At 36.4% G+C, this 24979-nt stretch overlaps 1 protein-coding gene across 1 annotated transcript in view; it reads right to left on the reverse strand.

The window, feature by feature from the left end:
* Positions 1 to 24528, reverse strand: part of LOC118984195 (kynureninase) — a 75779-nt gene extending 51251 nt beyond the window's left edge. Inside the window, exons 1-2 of the mRNA XM_037041966.1 lie at positions 24218 to 24528; positions 14868 to 15049 (exon numbers count right to left, since the gene is read on the reverse strand). Coding sequence (XP_036897861.1) covers positions 14868 to 15036 — 169 coding nt within the window. The 5' untranslated portion in view covers positions 15037 to 15049; positions 24218 to 24528. The remainder of the gene's footprint in view (positions 1 to 14867; positions 15050 to 24217) is intronic.
* Between the last annotated feature and the right edge of the window lie 451 nt (positions 24529 to 24979).

The raw sequence follows: 24979 nt of genomic DNA on the forward strand, positions 1-24979 counted from the left end.
TCTTTTTGCTGTGTGGCTGTGGATGCCTTTTGTCATGCTTTCTTTGCTTTCAAAGCTTTTGCTTTGGGAGTGGTATGGGAGCTTCCTTCTTTGCTTTTGGTGTCATCTTAGTGAAAAGCACAAACACACTTCTTACTGTTTCAGTGCCAGTGGCTTGTCTGTTGCATAGCTCAACATCTTGTAGGCCTTGTAGGAGGATTTTTAAAATATGTCTTCATGATCTTGGGAGAGTCTTGTTTATAAAAACATTTATTGCATTTATTATTTTCTTCCAAAGTCATGTCTGGATTAACATAAACCAGTCATTTTTTGTTCTTCAGGATATTTTCTTTCTGTTGATAAACTTTTAGCATATCGAAGATTTGGTGTTCTCCCAAATGTGCAGTCATACCTCAGTGCTCACTGGCTTCAGAATGCGTCAAATCCTGCAATCATTGTATTTTGACAAGAAAAAAATGTTTCAGCATTCGGCACTTTTTCTGGACTCATCCCACTTGCTAGAATTTGTATGAGTCATTATACCACCCTGCAAGAGAAAATGCTTCATCATTCAGTCCTCATTGGTTTTGGCACTGATCATGAATTCTGGAATAAGTGCCAAATATCAATATACCAGTATATTAATAGTATCTTAGAAATGATGACATTCATATTTCTTTTTTTTTCAAAGTAGGAGTTGCCACTTTGGGCATGGGCTTTTGTAATTTCTCAATAGTCTTTTTTGGTTTTCTCCTGAACTTCAGTGGCCTTTTCACAAAAAACATGAAGCTTACTGCAATCTCTCCCTTTAAATAATTACTTTCTGTTTAATTAACATATGTAATTTTGATGGGTCCCAAAATCTTGGTTAAGCCTTAAGACTGTGAATAACTGTTTCTTTCACAGCTCTTGCTTTCAGTGCCTTTATTGATTTTACTTGGAAGTTCTTTCTCCTGTGGATTTGTCTCCAGCTCATAATTGGGATGAAGAAGTAAATGAAGGATTTTATTTCCTTCTTCCTCATCCATTTTAATCCTATTGAGATCTACTCTAAAAAGTCACGATCTGGGGATCCTGTGACATTGTGCAAAAGAAAGACCCAGTAGGTAGGATGCCTGGGCAGTGATCTTGTCCTGGGCAAGACCAGGAAAACCCATTCTGTCAAAGTCCAGAGAGCAAGTATCTTAAGCTTTGTGAAACATATTCTCTCTGCTGGAAGGACTCATTCTGTCACTGTAACATAAAAAGAGCCATAGGACAATATGTAAATAAATACGTCCCTGTTCTCATAAACTATTATTATAACAAATGTTTCCTGTCCCTTGTCCTAAGGTTTATCTCCAAATTCTAGCACAGATTGGGTACACTGAAATTGTTCGTGAAATTTCTCTGTCAGTCAAGTCTCTGTCTTCTATAAATCCTCCTTGGTGTGGGAATACTGTTTTTTGTTAGAGGCCATCTGTGTTGGTTCCCTAGGGGTTTCATATCAGAGCTCTACAAACTTAGTGCTTAAACACTGGAAATGCTTAAGCACTATCCGGAGGCTGGAAGTTCAAAATCAAGGTGTTGGATTTGTTCTTTCTGAGGACTGTGAGGGGAGGATCTGCCCTAGGCTTTTCTACTTAACCTGTAAGTGGCTGTCTTCATGATCACAGAAGTTCTTCCTGCATGTATCCCTGTCTGTCTCCAAAAATCCCCTCTTCATAAGCCACATTGGACTAGAGTCCACCCCAATGACCTTATTTTAACTCTATTAAGGTCATATTCTGTGGTAGTAGTGGTTAGGACTTCAGCACATGACTTTTTAGGGTACACAATTTGACCTATAACAGCCTCCTTAAAGGTTCATTTGACTGCATATGGTCTAAGAACTCTAAGAACTCAGGAGTGTCAGCTTTCTACAAACAAGCTTCACCTCAGTTAGGCCTTGAGTGGAAAATCTTAGAATCATTTGGCTGGAAGTCTCGCCTCTTGAAAAAAGTTAGAATATGATTGCTATAAAGCTCAAGAGTATGGACATTCACTTGATTGCTTCTGAGTAACATTTAAAATGTATTAAAAATGTCTATCATTCTAAACTTTACTTGTTTTCCCATTCAGTTTATTTATATGTCTCAAGTTTAACCCAGAAAGCAGCTTCATTTATGCAGATTAATAGAAGAGCTACAAAGTAACTCAAAAGTATTTTTTTTACAAATTAAAGAGAAAAATCTAGAAGTATGTGAATGGTTTGATGAAAAACAAAGTAAATTCTAAAAGTATTTAAACTGACTTATCTATACAAAGAATATTTTTAATTCAAATATTAATAATCTTATCTATCAGGTGCCAGTGTGTAACTTTATATGTATGCCATAGAGTTAATGTATACAGATAAGCCAACATTAAATAGGACTCTCAGTGTGTGAAATGAATATAAATATTTCTTATCAAAATTGCAGACATTTAATCCATTCCACATAATTAATGTTTATTGTTGGAGTATTATTAGTTTTATATTTTGATTAGACTAAAAGTTTAGCTTGATCTATTTTGTAGAGTAAATCTTTCTTTTCTTAAAATATCATTTAGTTTGAATTGACTTATTTACCATTGAGCATAGAGATTTCACTTTCCACTTGTTACACACTTCAAAAGTCTAAGATATAACTTGATATGAAGAAGCAAAACTGACTCAAAATCCAGGATTATGATTGCTCAAAAGTTATTTTTTTAAGTAACTAGGTATTTTCTGTGATTGGTTGCTGTGACTGTTAGATTTTAATGCTGCCTTTTGATTGAAAGTGTAGAGATTAAAAAGAAAATCTCTGTGAAGAAGTTAACCACTACAAGAAATATACTTGCTTATTTGTTTTGAAAGAGTTGATATGTGAAGCATCTTTTCTTCCATATGTTTATGAAAAGAAGAAACCCCTTTAAAAAGCCATGTGATGTGTGGATATAGGTGCATTATCACAGTGCTCTTCTGATTAGAAATCCTGGGATAAAATTCCAACACATTATGATTGCTCTTTTGAGAAATCTAACATAATTTTTTAAACTAAGATTTCTGTTCTCAAATTTAATAAGAAAAAGAAAAGAAACAAGAAAGAAAAAAGTACCCTCCTTAAAGATACACAATGTTTCTGCAGATTGGTGAACATGACCTTGTTGCTGATTACATTATAATTAGTGATGTCAAGCAGAAAGTTTCCAGCTTGTTTGATTCATTTATGTTTTGTGTATTTGAACCTTTCATACTATTAAGGAGATTATAAGCAGTGAACAGGAATTTGTTGGATAAAGATAATCTAATTGCAAAATTGTTGTAATCTATATACTTGTGATATTAATGTGATTAGGTTTTGGTTGTTCTTGTTGTTGGCAATATTGATTTGAATTTAGCAATTTGGAATACTCGTTAAACTGGATTGTTTATGTCTTTTAATCTCTGATACCATAGCGTTTTGAAAAACTAGGTGAACATTTTATCACTATACAAACAACGTCCAGAAGGAAACCAATGAGCCCAGAACTTATTGCTTTCATTATATGACACAAAGAACACTGTATCTCAAATTTCCTAAGGACTAATTCTGAAAAACCAGCTTAATAACATTCTTCTAAAAATATTTTAAAATAAGTGTTTCTTCTTTTTAAGTATAATTTAGAGAAGTACTCTAGGGGTTTTTTTTCCATCTGTGTGTGTGTGTGCATGTGTGTGTGTGTGTGTGTTGTCTTCCATGGTGATCACCAGTCAACTTTGTGACATGGGGGACAGTTACAACAGCAGCAGCTGCACATGCACCTGAATCACTGAGTAAGAAACCACTTCTCTCTAGCCAGATTATCAAATGGTTCTAAGAATATGGTATGACTCTGGTTGCTTTTGTTTTCTGATGTCTTGCATCATCAGAAGCAAGCATAGTTCCACAAAGTGCAGAACAAAAATGTAAATTATAATTTCTGTTTTCTGGCCAAAGAAAAATTAAAGTAGGCCTCTGGGAGCAGGAAAGTTTTAAGCTTATTGCAAAGACAGCGGGCTTAAGAAAATGATCATATGAAGTTGTACACAAAATCCTGAGCTCACCTCTGAACTGTGTCTGAGTTTATCTAACCCTAAAAAGTGTAAAAGAACTGTTAGAACTGATCCTAGATCTCAGATTGATGACTAAGTGGCAGGTTTGCAGGAAAGGTCCTTGTAAACTAAATTTATCCAGGTAGACTATGGGCTAAGATAAACCAAAGGAATCAACATTCACCATAGGATTTAAAAAGGATACAATGTCACATAAGATAAAATCCAAAATTATTCAAGATAAGAATTAAAATCAACTCAATGTCCCTGATAAGAAAATAGTCAATGAATATCATCCCTAAAAGAACATGACTATTGGAATGATCAGATAAAGATTTTAAGAAAAGCTGGTATCACCCTAATGTATTACATAAAGGAAATTGCTATTGTAATGAATGAAAAGGTGATAGGTTTCAGCAGCAGAGAAGTAAAATATTTTAACAAGAAATAAGTTAAAACTTTATGACTAAAATACAATAAATAATAATTGCAGTAGTTTCAAAAAGGACTGGAGAATAGAGTACAGATGGCAGAGAAAAGAGTCCATGAACTTACACATGTATCAAAAGAAGTGGTATGATCTTTGCATCAGAGAAAAAAAGAGATTACAAGAGAATGAACATCAGTGGATTGAGTGTGGGCCTGCAAATTAAAGGGTCACTGGTTTGATTCCAAGTCAGGGCGCATGCCTTGGTTGTGGGCCAGGTCCCCAGTGGAGGCCGCATGAGAGGCGGCCACATGAGAGGGGACCACACATTGATGTTTCTCTCCCTCTCTTTCTACTTCCCTTCTCCTCTCTCCAAAAATAAATAAATAAAATCACTTTACAAAAGGAGAGAATGAATATGACACATAGGCTAACGTCAAAAGGTGTAATATTTATATCATTGGAATACCAGAAGCGAAGAAGAAAGAGTAGGCTGCAATAGGATTTTAAGAAATAATAGTTGAAAATTCCTCAAAGAGTTAAACATACATATTCAAAAATCTTGGTGAATTTCAAGGAGACAGTCAAATATATGATGCCAGACATGTTGTAATCAAGCAGTTCAAAACTAAAGACAAGAAAAGAAAAATAATTTCTTAAAGCAACCAGAGAAAAATAGTAATGGCCAATAAAGGACCAACAATTCTAACAACTACACGACTTCCATCAAATTCTACGGACGCTAGAAAACAATGAAATAAAAATCTTACGTGTCTGAAAAAAGTAATTGTCAGTACAGAATCTAAAAATATACATGAGGAATGAAGGCATAATGTAAACATCCTCAGGGGAAGGAAAACCAGGAAGTTCTAGCCACTAGATCCATCTAAATGAAACACTGAAGGAGAGTCTTGAGGATGAAAAGATGTAATACTGAAGAGGAATTTGAACTTCAGAGAGGAAGGGAGAACAACAGGAATAGCAGATATCTAGCTAAGTGTGACAGTCTATCTTCTCTTCTTTAATATTTTAAAATATGTACAGTACACAGTTTTAAATTTAGAAAGAAAAAATAGACATTATCTGATTGGGTATCAGTGTATGTAGCTGTAATGTGTATGATGACTACAACACAGAGAAAGGTATAAAGAACTGACTGTGTAACTACTAATAGTAAGGTTTTTATAATTTATTTAAAGTGATACAACAATAGTTTTAAGATGATTAAAATGTTTATTTGTATTTAATGTATGCAAATAATAACTATTAATACATTGCATATTATGTAGATTATATATTATGTAGACGATAATTTCTAAGTAACCACTAAAACAAAAAAAACTACACGAAGTGATACAATTCAAAACTCTATACATAACTTAATATTATAAAAACAAAACAAAACATGATCAAAGAAAAGGCAAAAAAGGGGGGGAATAAGAAAAATTTAAAAAAACTGAAGAACAGAAAGCTAATAATAAAGTGGTAAACCTAAGTCAAAACATATTAATGTTCACATTAAACTTAAATGGTTTAAATGCCACAATTAAAAGACACTGATTGCCAGAACAAATTAAAAGGGACTCAACTAAATTCCATCTCTACACACACCATCTGCACTTTAATTGTAATGATAGAGATGGGAACAAAATAGAAGGTGGAAAAGGACTTGCCATGGAAACACGGACCAAAACGAAACTTGATCTATAGCCCAATGTCAGAACAAGTGGACTGTACAGAAAGCAAATCACTGGGGATGAAGTAGGACATTACATGATAAAGAATGTATCAATTGAACAAAAAGATAACGATCCCAAATACGACTACATCTAACGACAGTGTCCTGACACATGCAAAGCAAAACCAAAAAGACTGCTAGGAGAAAAAGAAAAACCTACACAGTTATTACTGAAGAATTCAATGCCTTGCTCACAATAATTTAGATAATAAGTAAATAGAAAATCAATAAGAATATAGAGCTGTAAAACACCATTAAGCAAGTGAATGTAATTGGTATTTATTGAACACTCCAACAAACAACAGAGTAAACATTCTTTTAAATGCAAACAAAGAGTTCAACAAGATAAAGCATTATACTAATTCAAAAACAAAAAATAAGAAAATTAAAAAACTGAAACCGTACAGTGAATGTTCTGTGACCACAATAGAATTAAACTAGAGATCAGAAATAAAAAGAAAATTGAAAAATATTCAAACACTTGAAAATAAAACAGCACACTTCTAAATCAAACAGGGGTCAAAGAAGCCTTTGGCGATTAAGTTTGGGTGAAAAGTTCTCTGGCATGACACAAAAAGCACAATCCATAAAGGAAAAAAGTCAATACATTAGCCATCCTCAAACTTAAAATTCTTTGTTCTGTGAAAGACACTTTTACAACCATAGAAAGATGAGCTACAGACTTGGTGAAAATATTTTCATATCACATAATCGACAAATAATTTGTGTGCTGACTATAAAAAGAACTCTTAAAAATCAACAATAGGAAAAACAGCACAACTTATAACTGGTTCAATAAAAACCAAACTGACAGTAAGCAGAGAGGAGTGGGGGGCAATGGGGGAAAGAAGAGGAAGGGTCATCAAGGGACATGTGAGAAGGACCCATGGACAAAGCCAAAGTGGGGAGGATTGAAGATGGGACATGGGGGTGGGTGAAGTGGGGGACAGAGGTGGCGGAAAATGGAGACAACTGTACTTGAACAACAATGAAAAGGGTGTTTAAAGGATTTGAGCAGACATTTTTAAAGGAAATATATAGACAGTTCACAAGCTCATAAAACAATTAATTCTTAAGTACATTAACCACTAGGGAAATACATATAAACACCAAAATAAGATATTACTACACACATTAGAAGGACTAAAAGAAGAATAACAAAACATGGAAATACCAACTGCTAATAATAACAGAAAACAACAGACACTCACACATTGCTGAGAGCAATGCAAAATGGTACAGCTTTTTTTGGAAAACAGTTTGGCAGTTCCTTATAAAGTTAAAAATACATGTTCAGTGGGATCCCACAATCAATTTACAGCATGCTAAACCAGGGATGGACAAATTATGTTTTTTGTGCCAATTCTCACCCATGGATTATTTTTGTACAGCCTACCAGCTAATAATTATCTTTTCTTTTCTCTTTTCTTTTTTTCAGCTTTAAGTGGAAGATGAAGAAAAGATGGGAAAGTGAATATGTAGCTTGCCAAAAGTCAAATATTTACTATCTTAGCTTTCACATGCACAAAATATGTTTGGTAAAAACAAATTCACACAAATCCTGTATATGGTTGTATGCGTAGCAATTATTGAGAGTTAACACAGCTGGACAGAACTCAAATGTCCTTTTAAACAATCAAATCAAACCAAAATCAGACTTGATGGTTTCTGAGAAGACCAACCCAGTTCAGTCATTTTTTAAAAAATATTTTATTTATTTATTTTCAGGCAGAGAGGAAGGGAAGGAGAGAGGGAGAGAAATATCAATGTGTGGTTGCCTCTCATGTGTCCCCAACTGGGAACTCCCTGCAACCCAGGCATGTGCCCTGACTGAGAATCGAACCGTGATCGTGTGGTTCGCAGGCCCGCGCTCAATCCAGTGAGCTCCACCAGCCAGGGCAGTTCAGTCATTTTTATTTAGCTTTTTATCAATCATTGTGAAGAATAAACAGTCACTGCCTTAATGAACTGCTTTGGAACAATATACCACTGATCCTCATTAAAGGTTTGGTTTGAATGTTACTGGTTTGTAAACTGTCTTTTTAGTGTGCGAGCTCTGCTCATGCTGCATTCTGAGCTCTCCAACTTTATTGTGGACACTTAATTTCTATTTCTGTTTGTACTGTTCTGTTTCTGTCTCTTCATTAAAAGTTCATGGTAAGTCATTCATCTTGTCTTTAAAAAAAGGAAAACATGATTCTTGGCATTTTGAAACAGCTGTTGGGAACATATTTAAGATATTTTAGAGAATCCAAAGGCAGGATAGGTTCCATGGAGTCCTTGTCCAAGATCTCATTCTTTTCTGAAAAAAATAGGGGCTTTTTTGGATAATTTGGAATTGTAATGGTCATTCTGGGGAAACTGTTTTTAGATAAGTCCATGTTAAGGGGCTTCCTTAAAATGAAACATTCCCATACCTCTTGGGAAAAAAAATGTGATGCACACTTTGCCTGAGGTGGGGGGAGAGGGGGAGAGAGAGAGAGAGGGGGAGAGAGAGTATACTGCAAGAGAAAAACATGGATTAGTTGCCTCTCATAGGGTTGGTCCTTAATCAGAGGTTGAACTGGCAACCCAAGTATGTGTCCCAACCAGGAATCAAGCTGGCAACTGTTCGATTATTGAAAGATACTCCAACCAACCAAGCCATATCAGTCAGCGCTGTTCTTGGGAGATTTTAGAAAGAGAAGAAGTATTGGTGACATATTCTTGTGTTGACCAAAAAGAAAAACAAAAGGAAATTTCAACATTGACTCTTCCTGAGTCTGATGCTCTTGTGCAGTACAAACTTGAATAGTCACTGGGCTCATCTTCCCCTCTGCATGAGGCTCTCTCTGCTCAGGTGCCATCTCTGCAATGTTTCCTTCCCAGACAACTCTGAATAGTACATTTCCACTTCTCCTCCCCTCCCAGCTGCCCTCTTAACACTCAGAGCACTACCTGAGAGTAGAGTGTATTTTACTCACTGTTTTTTGTTTATTATGTTTCCACATATCGCAGTAAAAGTTCATGTATGTGACAACCTTGTTCTTTAGTTCACTGATAATTAAACTGTTCTGAAAATAGTTTCCTGAACAGAGTAGTGCCTAAAAATGTGTTGAAAGAATGAGCCCTCAGAGAATAATAAGCACCTAGAGTGAGAATAAGAAGTTATTGATCCAACTCTATGATACCATCCCAAGTCATCCAGTCCTGACTCTCCGAAGAGTCTCCAACTCAGTAATTCAGGAGTGGGACTCAAGAACGAACAATGCTAGTGAACTACCCGATGATCCTCATGTAGCTGGTTAGGAGACCACTTTGACAATGCTTGATTGATAAGAACTTTGGAGCTAATGAAGTAATTTTTTTCATTCAAAACTGTACTTTTTAAATAACAAAAAAAGTTGAAATTCTTTTTTTGTAAGTATTCACATAATTTTAATTTAAGGCTTTAACTTTTGTTTTCAAATAAACGTATAATGCTTTTATAGCCAGGGGTGCAAGGACTTGGTTATCTTTGTTGGAAAAAGTGTTGGTTCTCCTCTGTCTGGGGAAGTCACTGTACAGTTAAGGCCTGGGAGGTACTCTAAGAAAGCAAAGGTTCTTCTCAGAATAAAGGTAGTTATTAGTCACCTCTAGACTGTTACTATGGCTAGAATTCAAGAAATGGCATACAGAAGTTCATTTTTTCTTCATTCTTTGTGGATTATACCACTGTGATTAATAGCTACTTCTAAATATGATGGTTAAAACTTCAAGGTCTTCATTCTTTAAACTCAATTATTCAAGCAGTGTGGCCATAAAGTGTGAAAACACCATATTTTCCCTGAGAATACGTCTGAATGGCAAGAATTGAAGTGAGCAATGGCAGCAACACCACAGCAACTAAGGCTCATTCTGCAGTTTGTGTATGATATCTCTATTTGTTATCTAAAACTTCGGACAGGATTTTTAACTTGTGTGTGAGTACCTCCTAATGCAATCTGAAGAGGTCCCAAACACCCAGGTAATACTTTACTCAACTTTTCAAGTATGATGTGTTTTCTAATTTGGTTCTAAGAACTTGAATCTATCAGTGGAAAGGTCATATGCTTCTGAGTCTTGTGATTGGGTGGTTTCTTCATTTAAAACACATCATCCTCTATAAAACTTTCTGATCCTTAGTTTTAACGTTTCAGGTTCTTTTCTCTTTTTTTAGATTTTATTTATTTATTTTTAGAGAGAGGGGAAGGGAAGGAGAAAGAGAGGGAGAGAAACATCAATGTGTGGTTGCCTCTCATGCACCTTCTACTGAGGACCCAGCACAACCCAGGCATGTACCCTAGACTGCGAATCAAACTGGCGACCCTTTCGTTCACAGGCCCATGCTCAGTCCACTGAGCCACCACAGCCAGGGCTCAGTTTCTTTTTTCAAGGTCTGGTAACTTAGCAGTGGTTAAATGACTGTATCTGGGCACCAAGAGGCAAGGACTCATCCAAGCTCTCCAGAGATTCCTGCTTTGCAGAAATGACTATCTGGGTCAGACTTTATGCTGTTTAAGAACTTCATCAAGTTCTTCTTTAACCAGAGGAGCTGAAGAGGATTTCAGACATACCGAAGCATAATTCTGGCTCTATAAAACCTTCAAAGTTTCTTTTATCTTCCACTCAAAGTCTCCTTCAGAAATGAAAGTGGGTTTGCCTTTGCAACTTCAGGACACATGTGCACTGAACTAGAAGCTTCTCTAGAAACTTGTTTTGATTTGGTAAACTTCCTCCTAAAATGCTCATCACTTTTCTTACTTGTGCCTACTAGAGTTATTTTCAAGGTTTCTAATTTTTTTCCTCAAAGGACTATTTGAAGTAATTTGAGTATTTTTTGTGAAGAAGTTCTTAAGTAGCAGCTTCCCCGACTATCTAATCTGTAATTGCCTAACTACATATTAACATCTATTACTGTTCTTTGTCTTCTTGCTTGAAGTGAGCATTTTGATCAGCTTTCTTATTCGTGATTTTATTTCACAGCTATGGACTTACACATGTTGCATTAGGTCTTTCACCTGGAAAAATGGAGGGTAAAAAAACTCTTGCTCATTACACTGCTCATCACTATAAGTGCTAGAAGAACTAGATTCATACCACTTCTCAAAGTGGCCAGGGTTGTTGGTATCGGATATTTGAATGGCCTTACAGTATAACTGTACTTCTCCAGAATGGCCACTTTGGAGTGTACTTTGTACTTCCTGTAGCAGCCTTTCTTCTCTTCCAACCCACACTGGAATTTGGGCTTCAAAAAATAGATATTTTATAACAAAATTGCTGAAAAACACTTTCTCTCACTAATAGCATAGGTTTTACTGGTTTTAGAGGAAATTGTGTATTTCTGTTTGGTACAATGCCTAGCTTCTTATGACAGAGCTGGATAATAGATCATTCATTCATGACATTGCTGTATGAGCAAGTGTGATAATTTCCCACACTCCCTTAAGAATTCTTTTGTAATATTTTCTTCTGAAAGCTGTTCAACAATATGTAGAGCTTTCCTCTCAAATTCAATTTTTTTTCTCACAGTCTCTTCTCTTTCTTCTTTCTTCTTACAAGCACCTTCTCATTTCAAGGTAGTACCTGCAGTATTTTGGGAAGGCCCCAGGAGGGTGAGGGCAGGGCAGGGCTTAGGGAAGATTCCCACAGGAAGCATCAGGGTCTGAAATCCCAGATGTCTTTATCGGAGGTTCTGCCTCCCCTAGCATTGGTTGTACGAGTCAGGGAAGCAAGGACAGGACCTGGAGACATTAAACTCTTCATTGAATCAATTCACCTTCTTTCCCTTTATATTCTTTAAGAAAAAAAAAACCCATAACTTATCCAAGATTGTAATTTTCTTAGTCAATTTCTATTGGATATCTGATTAAAACAAATGTAATACCTAACATCAGAATACTAGAGTCAAGTATTTCATATAATGAAATATTTAAATGTGCAATCCTACCTTTACCTGGGTTGTTATGATTTTTTCTCAAGATTAGTAGAAGAGCCCTGCATTGATCTGGTATTAACAATTCCTGTTAAAGCTAAAAGTCTGCAATAAAAGGCCAAATGTTCTGGCCCTTTTTAACTCTCATTTTCGTACTCTATAAGACCTTAAACATTTTTAATAGCTTTTGTCTTTTCCACGTGAAGAAACTGCGTTTTTGAAAGGCTACTTGCTTCTCAAAATTTACCCAACTAGAGAGTTAGAGCCAAAAATTCACAGAAATCTCAGACCACAGTGGCTCCCAGGAAAACATTATGACTTGTTAGTTCTTTCTGCTGTGAATTCATTGAGCTAGGAGTAGGAGACATGGATTAGAAAGCAGTTTCAAAGCATGAGGAGAAATATAAAAATATAGCTAATAAATGTGTGTTGAATGAAAGTGACTCGACATGGGAATTAAAATTATGTTAGTTGATGAGTATTAGGTTTAGTAACAGAAAAAGCAACAAATTCAAAATGCCATTGTAACTTTCTATGTAGCCCTTCACTTCAATAGCCTTTTGTTTCTAGAAATTCAGGATTGGGTTCTGTCACAAACCCTGAATATTATCATGTACAAGTGTTTTTAGAAAGGAAGTCAAAGACGCCAACTCCCTAATGTGTCACTGCTAGTGTCCAGGAAGTAGTCATTGCTCGTAAATGTGTGTCTGGGTGTGGCAGTTATTTAGCATCATTCCCAAGACAACACAGCCCAAAGCACAGGGGACCACTGGCCCATTTCTCTCCTCAGTGCTTCTGCTACATTCTTCCTTCTCCCTGTAATACCACCATCTGCCCTTACTGGAAAGGTTCTGTTACTGTTTTTGTTTGCTTACTTTTTGTGTCTGTTTTTCTTAACATTCATGAAAATCAATAAAACAAATTCTATTAAATATGAAGAAATTACAACTTTCATCAATGTCATGAAGGGCTAGAGCACTGATTCCTGACTATAGATCTTGTTGCATGCCAAGAAGGCAACCTAAAGCTCTGTGGCACTGCAGAGTTCTGCTCTCATACCGCAAACAGGAGCTCAACTGACCTCTTAGGCAGCCCGCAGTGCAGTGGGGCTCACTTGTCTCTGTTGGGTCATGGTTATTTCTGAGGACTTCCACATTGTGTGCTGCATGTCCCTCCCATCACTGAAAGAATGTTCTTAGACTTAATTTCCTCATTTTCACTCATTATTAAATATTTTCATTCCTGAAGATTCAAATCAAAATGCTCTTTAATTCTAGATTCTAGGAAGACATAGAAAGTTTTTATTTTGTGATCTCAGAACCTTTCACTTATGTCCCTATTTTATTTGGTCTCATATAGGTGTCATTTGTATTGATATGTTTCTCACCTGGCATCAAACAACTTTAAATTGGATATGGGAACTTCTCTTATTTCATTCTTTCATTATTCTACAGGGTGTCATACTGTTTGACATAATAATATAGAAGTCAGTTAAGATAGTTACGTGAGTCAGTCTTACCCTAAAACCATACTAGCTGATTCTTCTGGATTATAAATATCCAAAATTGCACCTGTCTCACTTAATCTGAAGAAAAATTGAACAAAGACTCTATTGTAAAGTGTAATGTGAAATCCATTTTAGTAGGTCAATTTTATTCAACCTGGTAGCCATTTTCACTGAAGTAAATTGAAGCAAAGCTAAATATATAAAAAAAATATTTTGTATTCTTGAGTTACCTAGTTTTTTAAAACAGCATGTCTCCCTAACCAGGAACAAAGTCAGCTTACTTACTCTATTATTGTTTTTTAAATGCATTATGCATTTCTTAGTCATTGATTGTTTTATTTATTTTCTGTAAATCTTGTCCATGCCATCTTTCCTCACAGCAGAAAATAATGGTTATTCACATAAAATTCCTCCTAATTTACTAAGTCCCCTAATTATATTGTCTCAAGGGCAAATATCATGCTATCATAAAGTTAGGTGCCACAAAAATCAGAGATCTAATACTAATATATTGAAAAGGAATTATTTTGAGTTCAAAGTGCTTAAAGAACAAGTAAATTACTCTGTCTATATATAGAGTTGGGCAAAAATAATGTCCCCTTTAATTAAAAATCATAAGCATATAATTCTATAACATAAGAATATCACACTCAGGCATACCATATGACATTTTAGATGAAATGTTCAAATAAAAACTAGAAATTATTACACCTATATTATTATTCTATCAATCACACTCAAGCAGACCTTACGTCTGCTGGACACTGTATGTATTTTACTGACTGATTTTGAGAGAAAGAGAGAGAGACAGAAACAATGATTTGTTGTTCTACTTATTTATGCATCCATTGGTTGACTCTTATGTGCTCGGACTGGGAGCTAGCTCGAAACCTTAGCGTATGAGGGTGATGTGCTAACCAATTGAGCTACCCAGGAAGGGGATATAATTTTTCAATCAGTCACTCTATTGTTCAGCGAAGTTGATGATTCTATTAGCCCCCTTTAAGTATTTTATTCAGAAGGAGAGAGAGCACAGAAATAACCTGAAGCTAAGAGGAGCTGACAGGTTGATTTGGTAGCACCAGGAGTCTGCTGTTTTTCAGACAATTTCAATAACCCTATTTGTAATGGAATGATGATTTTCAAAGATTTATGGAAAACATGCCCAGTAACAAAAATAAATTAATAAATTGATTAAAAAGTAAAGCCCATTTCTAGTATTCTTACTTGGAGGCAGATCCTGCATTTTGGGAATATAAAAATACTCCCTGAAATGCCTCAGCTTATCTTCCTCATCAAGACGGAGAGCGACCCTCTCATCTGTGGGGTGACATCTAAGTTCCGACGCCACTCGTTGCACTGTGTCAGCTGGCATTTCAAAAGGTAAAGGCTCCATTGCAAGGTGAACTCTAAAAATGAATAACAATAATAATAATGTCACCATTATTTTCTTTTCTGCAGAAAATTAGCACTTTAGGTAAAACACCTTTTGATTTAACCAAGATTCCCACCTTCCCAACCACAAAAATAGTACAGTTACCCAAACAGCACTAAACTCTACGCCTGGGTTTTTCCTGTGTATAAAACAAAGAGAATAAGGGTCACTTAGGGATGCTGAAAGGATTCAGTTAAGTGATGGTGCTATCAATAAATGGCCGGTTTTATTTTCTGGAAAATGAACCAAACTAGTTACTGTCAAACATATATCAGTTCAACTTTTCCTCTAAATGCCTTACGAGAAGGTAACAGTTAAAGATACTTTCGTGAAAGTGTAGAAGAACAGTGTCCCACCTAGCTTGTCCTTCTCCCTATCTTGCCTCCACTAACTCAACTCCAGTGATTCTTAGGTCATAGGGTTAAAACTATAAATATATATATATATATGAATATATATATTAACGTTCTTAACCTCTAATATATATTATATCATATCATTATATATTATATAATATATTATGATATATAATACATTATAATATATAATATATAATATATTATATTATATATAATAGAACCTTAACAAATTCTTTAATATGAACAAAAATGATGTTGATTTAAAAAGGTAACTTTAGCCCTGGCTGATGTAGCTTAGGGGATTGAGCACAAGCTGCGAACCAAAGCATCGCCAGTTCGATTCCCAGTCTAGGGCACATGCCTGGGTTGTGGGCCACTTCCCCACTGGGGACCACGTGAGAGGCAACTGCATTTCTCTTCTATTCTTTCTCCTTCCCTTCCTCTCTCTCTCTCTCTAAAATAAAAATTGATTCATTAATTAATTTTTAAAAAGGTAACTTTACTTTAAATAACATTACTATTTTTGGCATATGAAGAGCATAGAGAGCTACTTTCTGCTAACAATGAGAAACTTGTCTTTCACTACAGTATTTTAGATCAAAGCAGGTGTTTGTGGTGTTTTTTGAAACCGCATTCTATTCCATCTAATTATCATTGAACATTCCCCACCTTCTTGGGATGAAAACATTTTTTTTCTGAAAGGGATAAATAACAATGGAGATTTAAATACATGTTTTAAACGTTACCCAAGTTTTATACATTTTTTTGCATTTCTCAAAGTTTTTTGAAATTGAATAAGAACGGTATTAGAGTTAAAAAGTTGTTTTTCTCAGGCTAGCTTGATTTACATATGTATACTTTTGCTGGCTTCATTTCCGCGTTTTTCTATTCATTTTCTCTTTCAATAAATATTTATTGAGAACCTACCACATGACACCATGCACTGGGGGGGATCAGCAGTGTATAAGATAGTGTATAAGTAGTGAATCTTGTAGAATTTACTTTATAAGAGAATGAAAAATAATTAAAGTATACAATATCACGTGGTTTCAAGATCTGTGATTAAGCAGAGCAGAGTGCTGGGATAGAAAGTCACAGAGCTATCGAATAAATACTATGGGAGTTCAAGCACGCCTCTATGGGCCGGGGATATATTCTCATTTCTGAATTCTGATGTGGGTGAGAGCTGGACCTGGAGGAAGACAACAGGTTCTAAGACAACAGGAAGAGGAGAGGTTCTAAGGTGGAGATGGACTTGACCCATTCGACTAATGCACTAAGAGAGGCAGGGGAGTAGGAGACTATGATGGAGGAGAGGCAGAAGTACAGGTCAGTCATGAAGAACTCCGAAGCCCAGGGGGAGTTTGTATATTTTTCTACATTTAATGGGAAATTATTGGATTACCTTAAGTGAAAAAATGATATGAAGTAATTTTTATTAAATAAAAATCACTTTTTCTCTCTGTGTTGATTTATTAGTTTAAAAAAGAGATAAATTAAGGCTATTTTAATAGTTAAAAGGAAAACAATGGTAGATTGAATGTGGTGAGGGGAAAGATACAGAGAAATATTTGGTTTTATGTGTTTTGGAGAAGAACTTTAGATAATCTCTGGTAAAGGCAAGCGAGGGGGTAACTTTTAGCTTTGGGAGAAATGCCTAAAGAAATGCCTGGGGAAGAAACATTTTAAGAAGGAGAACCAGAATTCTATGTAGAATGTGTTAAGTTTGAGATAAATACTGAGCATTCAGGTAGAAATATCAAGCTGGCTCTTGAATATTTATGCCTGTAGCTCAGGAGAAAAATGGGTCACAAGTTGTACGTTTGATAGTTTCCATTCACAGAGTGTACTTATGATCTAGAATGCCTAGGGATAAACTAAAACTAACATAGATAAGAGTCTAAAATTGCAATTTAATCTCTTTTTCCCACTCCCCACTGTTCTTCCTCTTACCCCAACACACACAGTATAAGACAATAAGGAACTGCATGTCTAAATGTACACAATGCCAGTAAGATAAACACTCTTCCTGTCCTCTAAATTCTTATTCTTACCTGACCTCTTTTTTTCTCATTTGCCAAGGGCCTCCCTTGATGGCCATCCTTTACATTATGCCCAGATAAGGATACTGAGCTTCATCTGAGCATTTTTTATAGTTTTGATACCCATAAAGATTTTTGATTGTTACAATTCCTGCTTCTTTATGAAAGTCAATAACTTCACAATTGATCTTGATTTTTCTTTTAATATCTCACCATACTAAATTTTATTTGTTCTCTGCATGAATTTTTTTCTGGGTTTTTCTCATAGCATACCCTTTGCCAAAAATGTTCTACTTTCCTTTGTATGTATTGAAATCCTAGTCATCTTTCAAAGTCTTAGCTGAAATGTGACTTTTTCATGAGGCCTGTCATGGTGTCTCAGCTAAAGTAGTCTCTCCTCTTCTGAGCACATAATATTTACAGGCACATATTTTATAATAAGTAATATATTTTGTCAGATCCTGTATATATATATATGGATGGGAAAGATCAAACATGCTTGTCATGTTTACAACTTAATTCTAAATGGGTCTCTACCTATAGTTTTCTTTTATTTAAATTATATTTTATTGATTATGCTATTACAGTTGTCCTGATTTTTCCCCCTTTGCTCTCCTCCACCCAGCACCCCTCATTCCATCAGGCAATGCCCCCATCATTGTTCATGTCCATGGGTCATGTATGTAAGTTCTTTGGTTACTTCCTTTCCTATACTGTATTTTACATCCTGGTGGCTACTCTGTAACTATCAATATTTGCTTCTTAATCCTCTCACCTCTCACCCATTCTCCCACACCACCCTCCCATCTTTTTATCTTTAACCTTTGGAATTTTAATTATGATGTGTCTTTGGGTGGGCCTCTTTATATCCACCTTCTTTGGGATTCTCTGAGCTTTCTGGACTTGCATGTATGTTTCCTTCACCAAATTAGGGAAGCTTTCTTTTATTATTATTTCATAGATTTCCAATTTCTTGCTTTTTCTCTTCTCCTTCTGGCACCCCACATGAAATGAATGTTGGATTTCTTAAAGCTGTCCCACAAGCTGTTAATACTATACTTGTTTTTCTGGATTCTGTTTTCTTCTTGTTGTTCTGATTGGTTGTGTTTTTCTTTCTTATATTTCAAATCATTCATTGATTCTTGTCTTCATCTACTTCCCTGTTTTTCCCCCTGTAAGTTGTTCTTTATTTCAATTCACGTATCCTTTGTTTCTGACTGGATCTTTTTTATGCTATTGAGGTCCTCACTAAATCATTGAGCATCCTTACAAACAGTGTTTTGAAAGCTTCATCTGATAAACTGCTTATCTTCTTTTTGTTGGGCTGTTTTTTGGAAGTTTTGACCTGTTGTTTCATCTTGGCCATGTTTCTTTGTCTCTTCCTTTTGGCTGCCTCCCTGTGTTTGTTTCTGTTTATTAAGTACAGCTGCTATGTCTCCCTGTCTTGGTAGTATGGCCTAATGTACAATCTGTCTTGTAGGGTATAGTGGCATAGCCTCCTCTATTACCCAAACTGGATATTAGAGGTATATCCTTTGTGTGGACTGAATACACACTCCTCTTGTAGTTGAGCCTTGGTTGCTGTTGGCAGGTCAATGGGAGGGATTTTCCTAGGCCATTCAGCTGCAAGGACCACTACCACCAACCTCTATTCTCCTTGAAGGATCAGCTTTGTGGGGGCAGGGTGGCTGTACTCTAAAGTGGTCTATAGCTGTCCATTGGGTGTGGAGGCCCTAGAGTTTCCCAGGTGGTGCAGGCCAAGTTCAGCCCTCACCTGTGTTTTGCCCGGGGCCACCCTACCTGGGCAAAAAGCAATCTGAGATGACTGCTACTGGTGCTGGGCTTGGAGATTTCCAGCTGATACCAAGCTGTGAATCTGGGCCGACAGTTCATGGCCTGGGGCTCACTGAGGCCAGCTGCTGTTTGTTTGAGAAGATTTAGGAAGTTGTGAAGTATGAGCCAGGACCAGCCATTCATATGGAAAAGCAGCTTGGATGGGCCCATAAGTCAGGTGGGGTGAAGTCTCCAGGGATTTCTGTGGTGAGTCAAACAATGTTAGCCAGGATAATAGAATCTTAGATACAGCACCAGTCTGCCCATTCTGTGATGGGAAGGCCCCAAAAAGGTACAATGGCCTCTGCTCACCTTGATGCCTCCCTCTGCATGCCACTAGTGCCCCTCAAGCTGCCTTCCTGGCATCAAAGCTCAGAGGGAGTGAGTCTGAGTAAGTGAGTCTGTGCGTGGGTTCTTTAAGAGGAACTGCTTAGGGCTTCAGAATTGTCTCCTACTGACTCAATCCCCCCTGGTTTTCACAGCTGGAAGTTGTGGGGACCTATCTTCCTGGCATGGGGACCCTGGGCTGGGGGTGTTGGTGTAAGACTGGGACTCCTTGCTTTCAAGATATCCTTCTCAAATTTTTATCCACCACACATGGGTGCGGGACCAACCCATTCTATATCTGTGCCCCTCCTACCAGTCTGGATTAGATGTGGTTTTGTTATTTCTGTAGATGTCAGACTTCCATTCAACTCAATTTCTGTCAGTTCTGAGCAAGTTTGTTCTGTATTTTAGTTGTAATTCTGATGTGGTTGTGTTTAGAGGTAAGCCGTGTTGGGAGCCGACCCACAGCAGTCCCTTGACACAGTCAGAATGGCAGAGATGCATCTGCACAGCAGAGGCAACTGTGGCTGAATTTCCTGTCTAGCTCTCTTTGCATGTCTGTCTTTGAGGTTAATAGGTGGTGGGATTTTTAGACACCTGTATTTCAGGTCCAGTGATCTGCAGAATTCCAATGAAGTTGTACAAAATCATTTCTTGTTCGTAGAACAAAAATGCCCCCTGATGGGGTAGCCCCTGGACATCTAAAAGTTGATGGAGTAACAGCCCCTCCTCTACCTTGGACAGAAATATATATTAATAGAATTAGACAGGTAAAAAAGCAGGAGAAGCTGGTTAACTATTACAAACTGAGCATGTAACTATCACAAATTGCTAAGAAGTTAGAGTCCAAAGTACATAAAGTAAGATTCTAGACAAGAAGATAGCTAAGTTAGATATCACAAAGGCCTTGTAATGAATTTCCTACAACCACTGTTCAGTCTGGGTATCCTTTTGACCCACACCAAATTCTAAGAACTTTAATAAACAATAAGACATTTAAAACTCTGCACATACAGCTATTTCTAATTGTCTGATTGATGGCTCTCCTGGTCAAAATAACCTTTGTTTATCATAACTGAATCTCTGGAATTTTCTGTACTTTTTCTAGTTACCTCTGCATTGAGTTTCTGCTTAACTGATCATGCCATACAACTGTTCCTTTTATGTTATTGTAACAATCTCTATAAAGATAAAGCTTAAATCAAACTCTGTGAGTTAGGTCAGACCCACAGAGGCTGGCTGTTCTCCAGCATCCATTTGGGTGTCTGACTCTTCATTCGTCACCTACACCATCCATCCTTCGGGGACACTAAGACCTGCTGAGACTAGACCCCGGCAGAGCCAGATCTGCCTATGATACCATCTTGACCAGAAGTTCTCTACCTATAGCTTTCTAATGAAGAAAATGTTTTCTGAGTAGAGAGAACTAAAACTCTACCACTTGACATTATCAATTGACTAATTACCATTAATTAGAGTGTTCCCAGATACTTGACCCACTAAAGACAATGGTGTTGTCAAAGGTCTGTGAATAACTTGGCTGTAAAAGCTCTAACCAAACAATTATAAGGGTGTTTAGCCAATTTCATAATCAAATTCATTCAGGAATGAGCTGTGAGATTTTGTTCTTCATTCAGTTAGAAACAGGAGCAACATTTGAAAGAATCACAGAGAGAAAGAATAAAATAGTAAAATGTAGAAGGAGTATTGTCGAGTGATTCATTTTCTGCAATCATGAAAAGCCACTGATTGTTAAAGTTTGAAGTGATCCCAGCAGAAAACAAGAATCAACTGTTAAAACATAGCTGGAGATAGAACATCTATGGTTCCCAAAAAGTAGACAGGGCAAGTCAATCTGCACAGTCACTGAATTCTTCCCTGTAACAAACTGTGTGCAAGGCCTGGGAGGCTGCCTGCTTCACTGTTCTGAAAGTATAGTATATACTTCACTTTACAATCAAGTATATCTTTACTATAAACCTATTAGAAGAGAGCCCCAGTTTTCAAACTTAAATTGTTCTAGAACCTGTCTGAGAAATTTTTTTTTTCTTAATTGGATCTCCTTTGTCATTGAGGGATGCATGACTTACCATACAAGTACCAGAATGAAAATGTTGTTGGGTAGGGAACCAAAGTTTTGCTAAACATCTGAGACATTTTTCTCCTCTTAATAACTTGATTGAGAGACAAATTATCTGAGATGGGAGATGTTCAAGAACTGAGGTTTGATTGTATTTACCATGGCTTGAATGAGTTGCTGGTCTACCATACTGAACTGTATTCCACTTGGGGAGCCTGAATCTTGTTTAATTTATCTCTGTAATCATCCCATTGTTGAGAAATGCCTTTTAGATAGTGCTCCACCAAATTGGCAGTTGAATGAGAATACACAAAATAGCTGGGTGAATTATTTGACATGACAAATGGCATGTTCCTAGGGGTATACCCTCTCCCATCCAACCACATGGGAAACAATTGGAGGAGCACTTCCAGTGAGGCTTGGAATCAAGGGAGTTTACCTCATATTTGGGAATTTCCTTGAAGTCAGCATTTTGAGACATTATTGGGGTTAGGTCTGAGCTCTAAATTGGGTTTCTAAAATTAATGTACAGATACTTTTGATACCACCATATTCCAGTAAAATTCAACTTTCCTTACTTAAAAAAATATACGTCTTCATTCATTAGCTTCTTTATATTTGTTTCTTATTCAGTGTTACTTGTAATAATTTTGATCAGTGTTATTTCCTGTACTTAGAAACTAAATTTTGGAATAAATAGAGCAAGAAAAACCAGAAATAGAAAACTAACAAATGTCACTATGTGGGACTACATTTTGCTTGAGGAGCTGACTCAGCAGTGCTGACTTCCTCACGTCATGTGGGTGGGATGAGCAGAGCAAAATTCCTGGCCCAAGATGAACCTCCCACTTTATTTTTACTTACCTCTTCCACACACACACACACACATGCACACACATGCACACATATATTTATAATATATATTATACATATACATATACATATACATATACATATACATATACATACGCACACATTTTACTATTTCTTCACCCCATTCCTTTTATTACTTGTTCTGGTCCTCTATTTAGTCTGCAAAGCACAACAGACTATGAATCCATCTACTCTTTTTAATCAACCCTTCTTGTTTTGTGCCCATGATACCACAGTACCCTCACTCCAAGGAAACAACTTATTAATTCATAAAAACTGCTACTTAGCCCTGGCTTGCGAAGCTCACTGGATTGAGTGCCAGCCTGCAAACCAAAGGGTCATTGGTTCAATTCTCAGTCAGAGCACATGCCTGGGTTGTGGGCAGGATTTCTGATGGCGGGGGGAGTGTGAGAGGCAACCACACAATGATGTTTCTCTGTTTCTCTCCCTCTCTTTCTCCCTCCCTTGCCCTCTCTAAAAAACAAATATATAAAGTCTTTAAAAAAAAACCTGCTGCTTAATCCTGCCTTCAACTCACCAGCTCAGACAATTCTTTGCAAGCCATAATTTTATGATTTTTAGGTTTTCCTTTTGCAAGCAATTTGACTTGCCATTATTCTGAAATCAATTCAAGTTAAACAAAACTCTGGATCTTATATCTGACATTTTTAGTACCAATTTTATGAAGAACGTGGCCATATACACATATGGTCTTGGGCAAGTCACCTAAACTTTTTGTGTTGCAATGTTACATAAAAGTAAGTGAAATATTGCTTTCTTCGAAAGATCTTCAGCACTAACCTTTGCAAACCACTTTGGACATATTCGATCAGTCACAGTACCCTCTCCCTTCTCCATACATCGCACAAATCTTTTTTTTTGTATTTTTATCTTTCTTCAAGTAATACAGCATAATATGACAAGAATGCTGTTTATTTTCTTCTATCTTCAATATTAAAGTGGCTGCATAAAACACAATTTTGATAAGTTTGTGTTTTAATGCATGCTGATACAATAGCTGTCACAATACAATCTAACAAAATTGTTTTAAATAAAGTTAAAGAGAACTAAGAGCTACTAGAGTCATCTTATGGGAAAAACTAAACAAACTTTTTGTCCAACCCAATATTTCTTGAAATCAAAGTGGAAGTAACTCTGTTTAAAAGACATACATTTTCACTCCTCTACATAAATAATTAATGACTAATAGCATTGTAAGACAACTAAAGAGTAGCCAGAAAACAAGGGACTTAAAGCTGAATTAATTGTCTAAATTTTGACCTAATTTTACCATTTAGACTCAGGTAATCACAGGATTAACTTTAATTATTCAAAAGTATTTATCTTTTAGTAGATAAATTCAGTGAACTATTGACACAAATTCTTTTTTACTACATTGAAAAAGATCTTTTTATTTGACACAAAATTTTACAAACTATTGAAATGATCTCTGGAAATGTAAAAGAAGAGTTATTAGGGGATTTCACTACCTTTATGAATATAATTTAGAGAAAAAAAGAAGAACCTTGCAGAAGAAACCTCTAAATCATTGTGACAAGGATACTAGCAAAGAGAATATCTCTTTGGAAAAATCATCAAGTGTATATATCAAGTGTCTCAGTGCTTACCAGCTAGGGTTCCAATGAGTTCACAGCTCCTGGTCTCTTGTAAAAGAAAACATCTCTCAAGAGTTTCTGGCAGATTTAGAGACCAAACCTCAGGTTCAGAAGTTCTACCACTTCTGCTCCAAGCTCACCCTGTGGGGAATTTTTGAGCTAACTTTAGTTCCTCCCACCATTTCTAACGTAATTGTAAATTTCCAGTTACTCTCAAAGATGTCAGCAAAATGCTTCTTTCACTTTCTATTTTAAACACTAGGAGCTCTGCTTGCACTATGTTTCTTAAGCAGCTCCACTCTTTAGACTGTGATAAACACTCCCTTGTCTTCCAACTACATGACCACTGGGCCTGTGAACTACATCTTCTATTATCCCGTAGATCAAGTAGGGCATCCTCTCTAGTGTGTGAGCTGCACCAAAAAGTTTTTCCAGGAAACAGATTCCAAAGTTTGCTTTTCTTGCTTCCTTTGGCATTTGGTAGACTAAGGGTTGCAACTAAGTTCTTTCCTAACTCTGCAGCTAGAGGAAACCTTTATCCCTTATTTCCCAGGATGTGTGTTATAACAGTTCCTAGGTCATAAATCTAGGCAGGTAATAAGCCAATCAAGGGAGTAGAAGTTAAAGTTTCAATCATGTTGAAAGTAGCCTAGGAAACGTCATAAAAGTAAATTATTCATTCCTTTTAAGCCTGTAGACTGCATATTGTTCTCTCTTACATTATCTCTTTCTCCTTATTTTCAAACTTAGGTCTCTTGATTGCTGTCTTTTTAG

Source organism: Sturnira hondurensis, unplaced genomic scaffold, assembly GCF_014824575.4.
Source record: "Sturnira hondurensis isolate 20B ecotype Veracruz unplaced genomic scaffold, ASM1482457v3 Scaffold0003464, whole genome shotgun sequence".
Classification (NCBI taxonomy): domain Eukaryota; kingdom Metazoa; phylum Chordata; class Mammalia; order Chiroptera; family Phyllostomidae; genus Sturnira; species Sturnira hondurensis.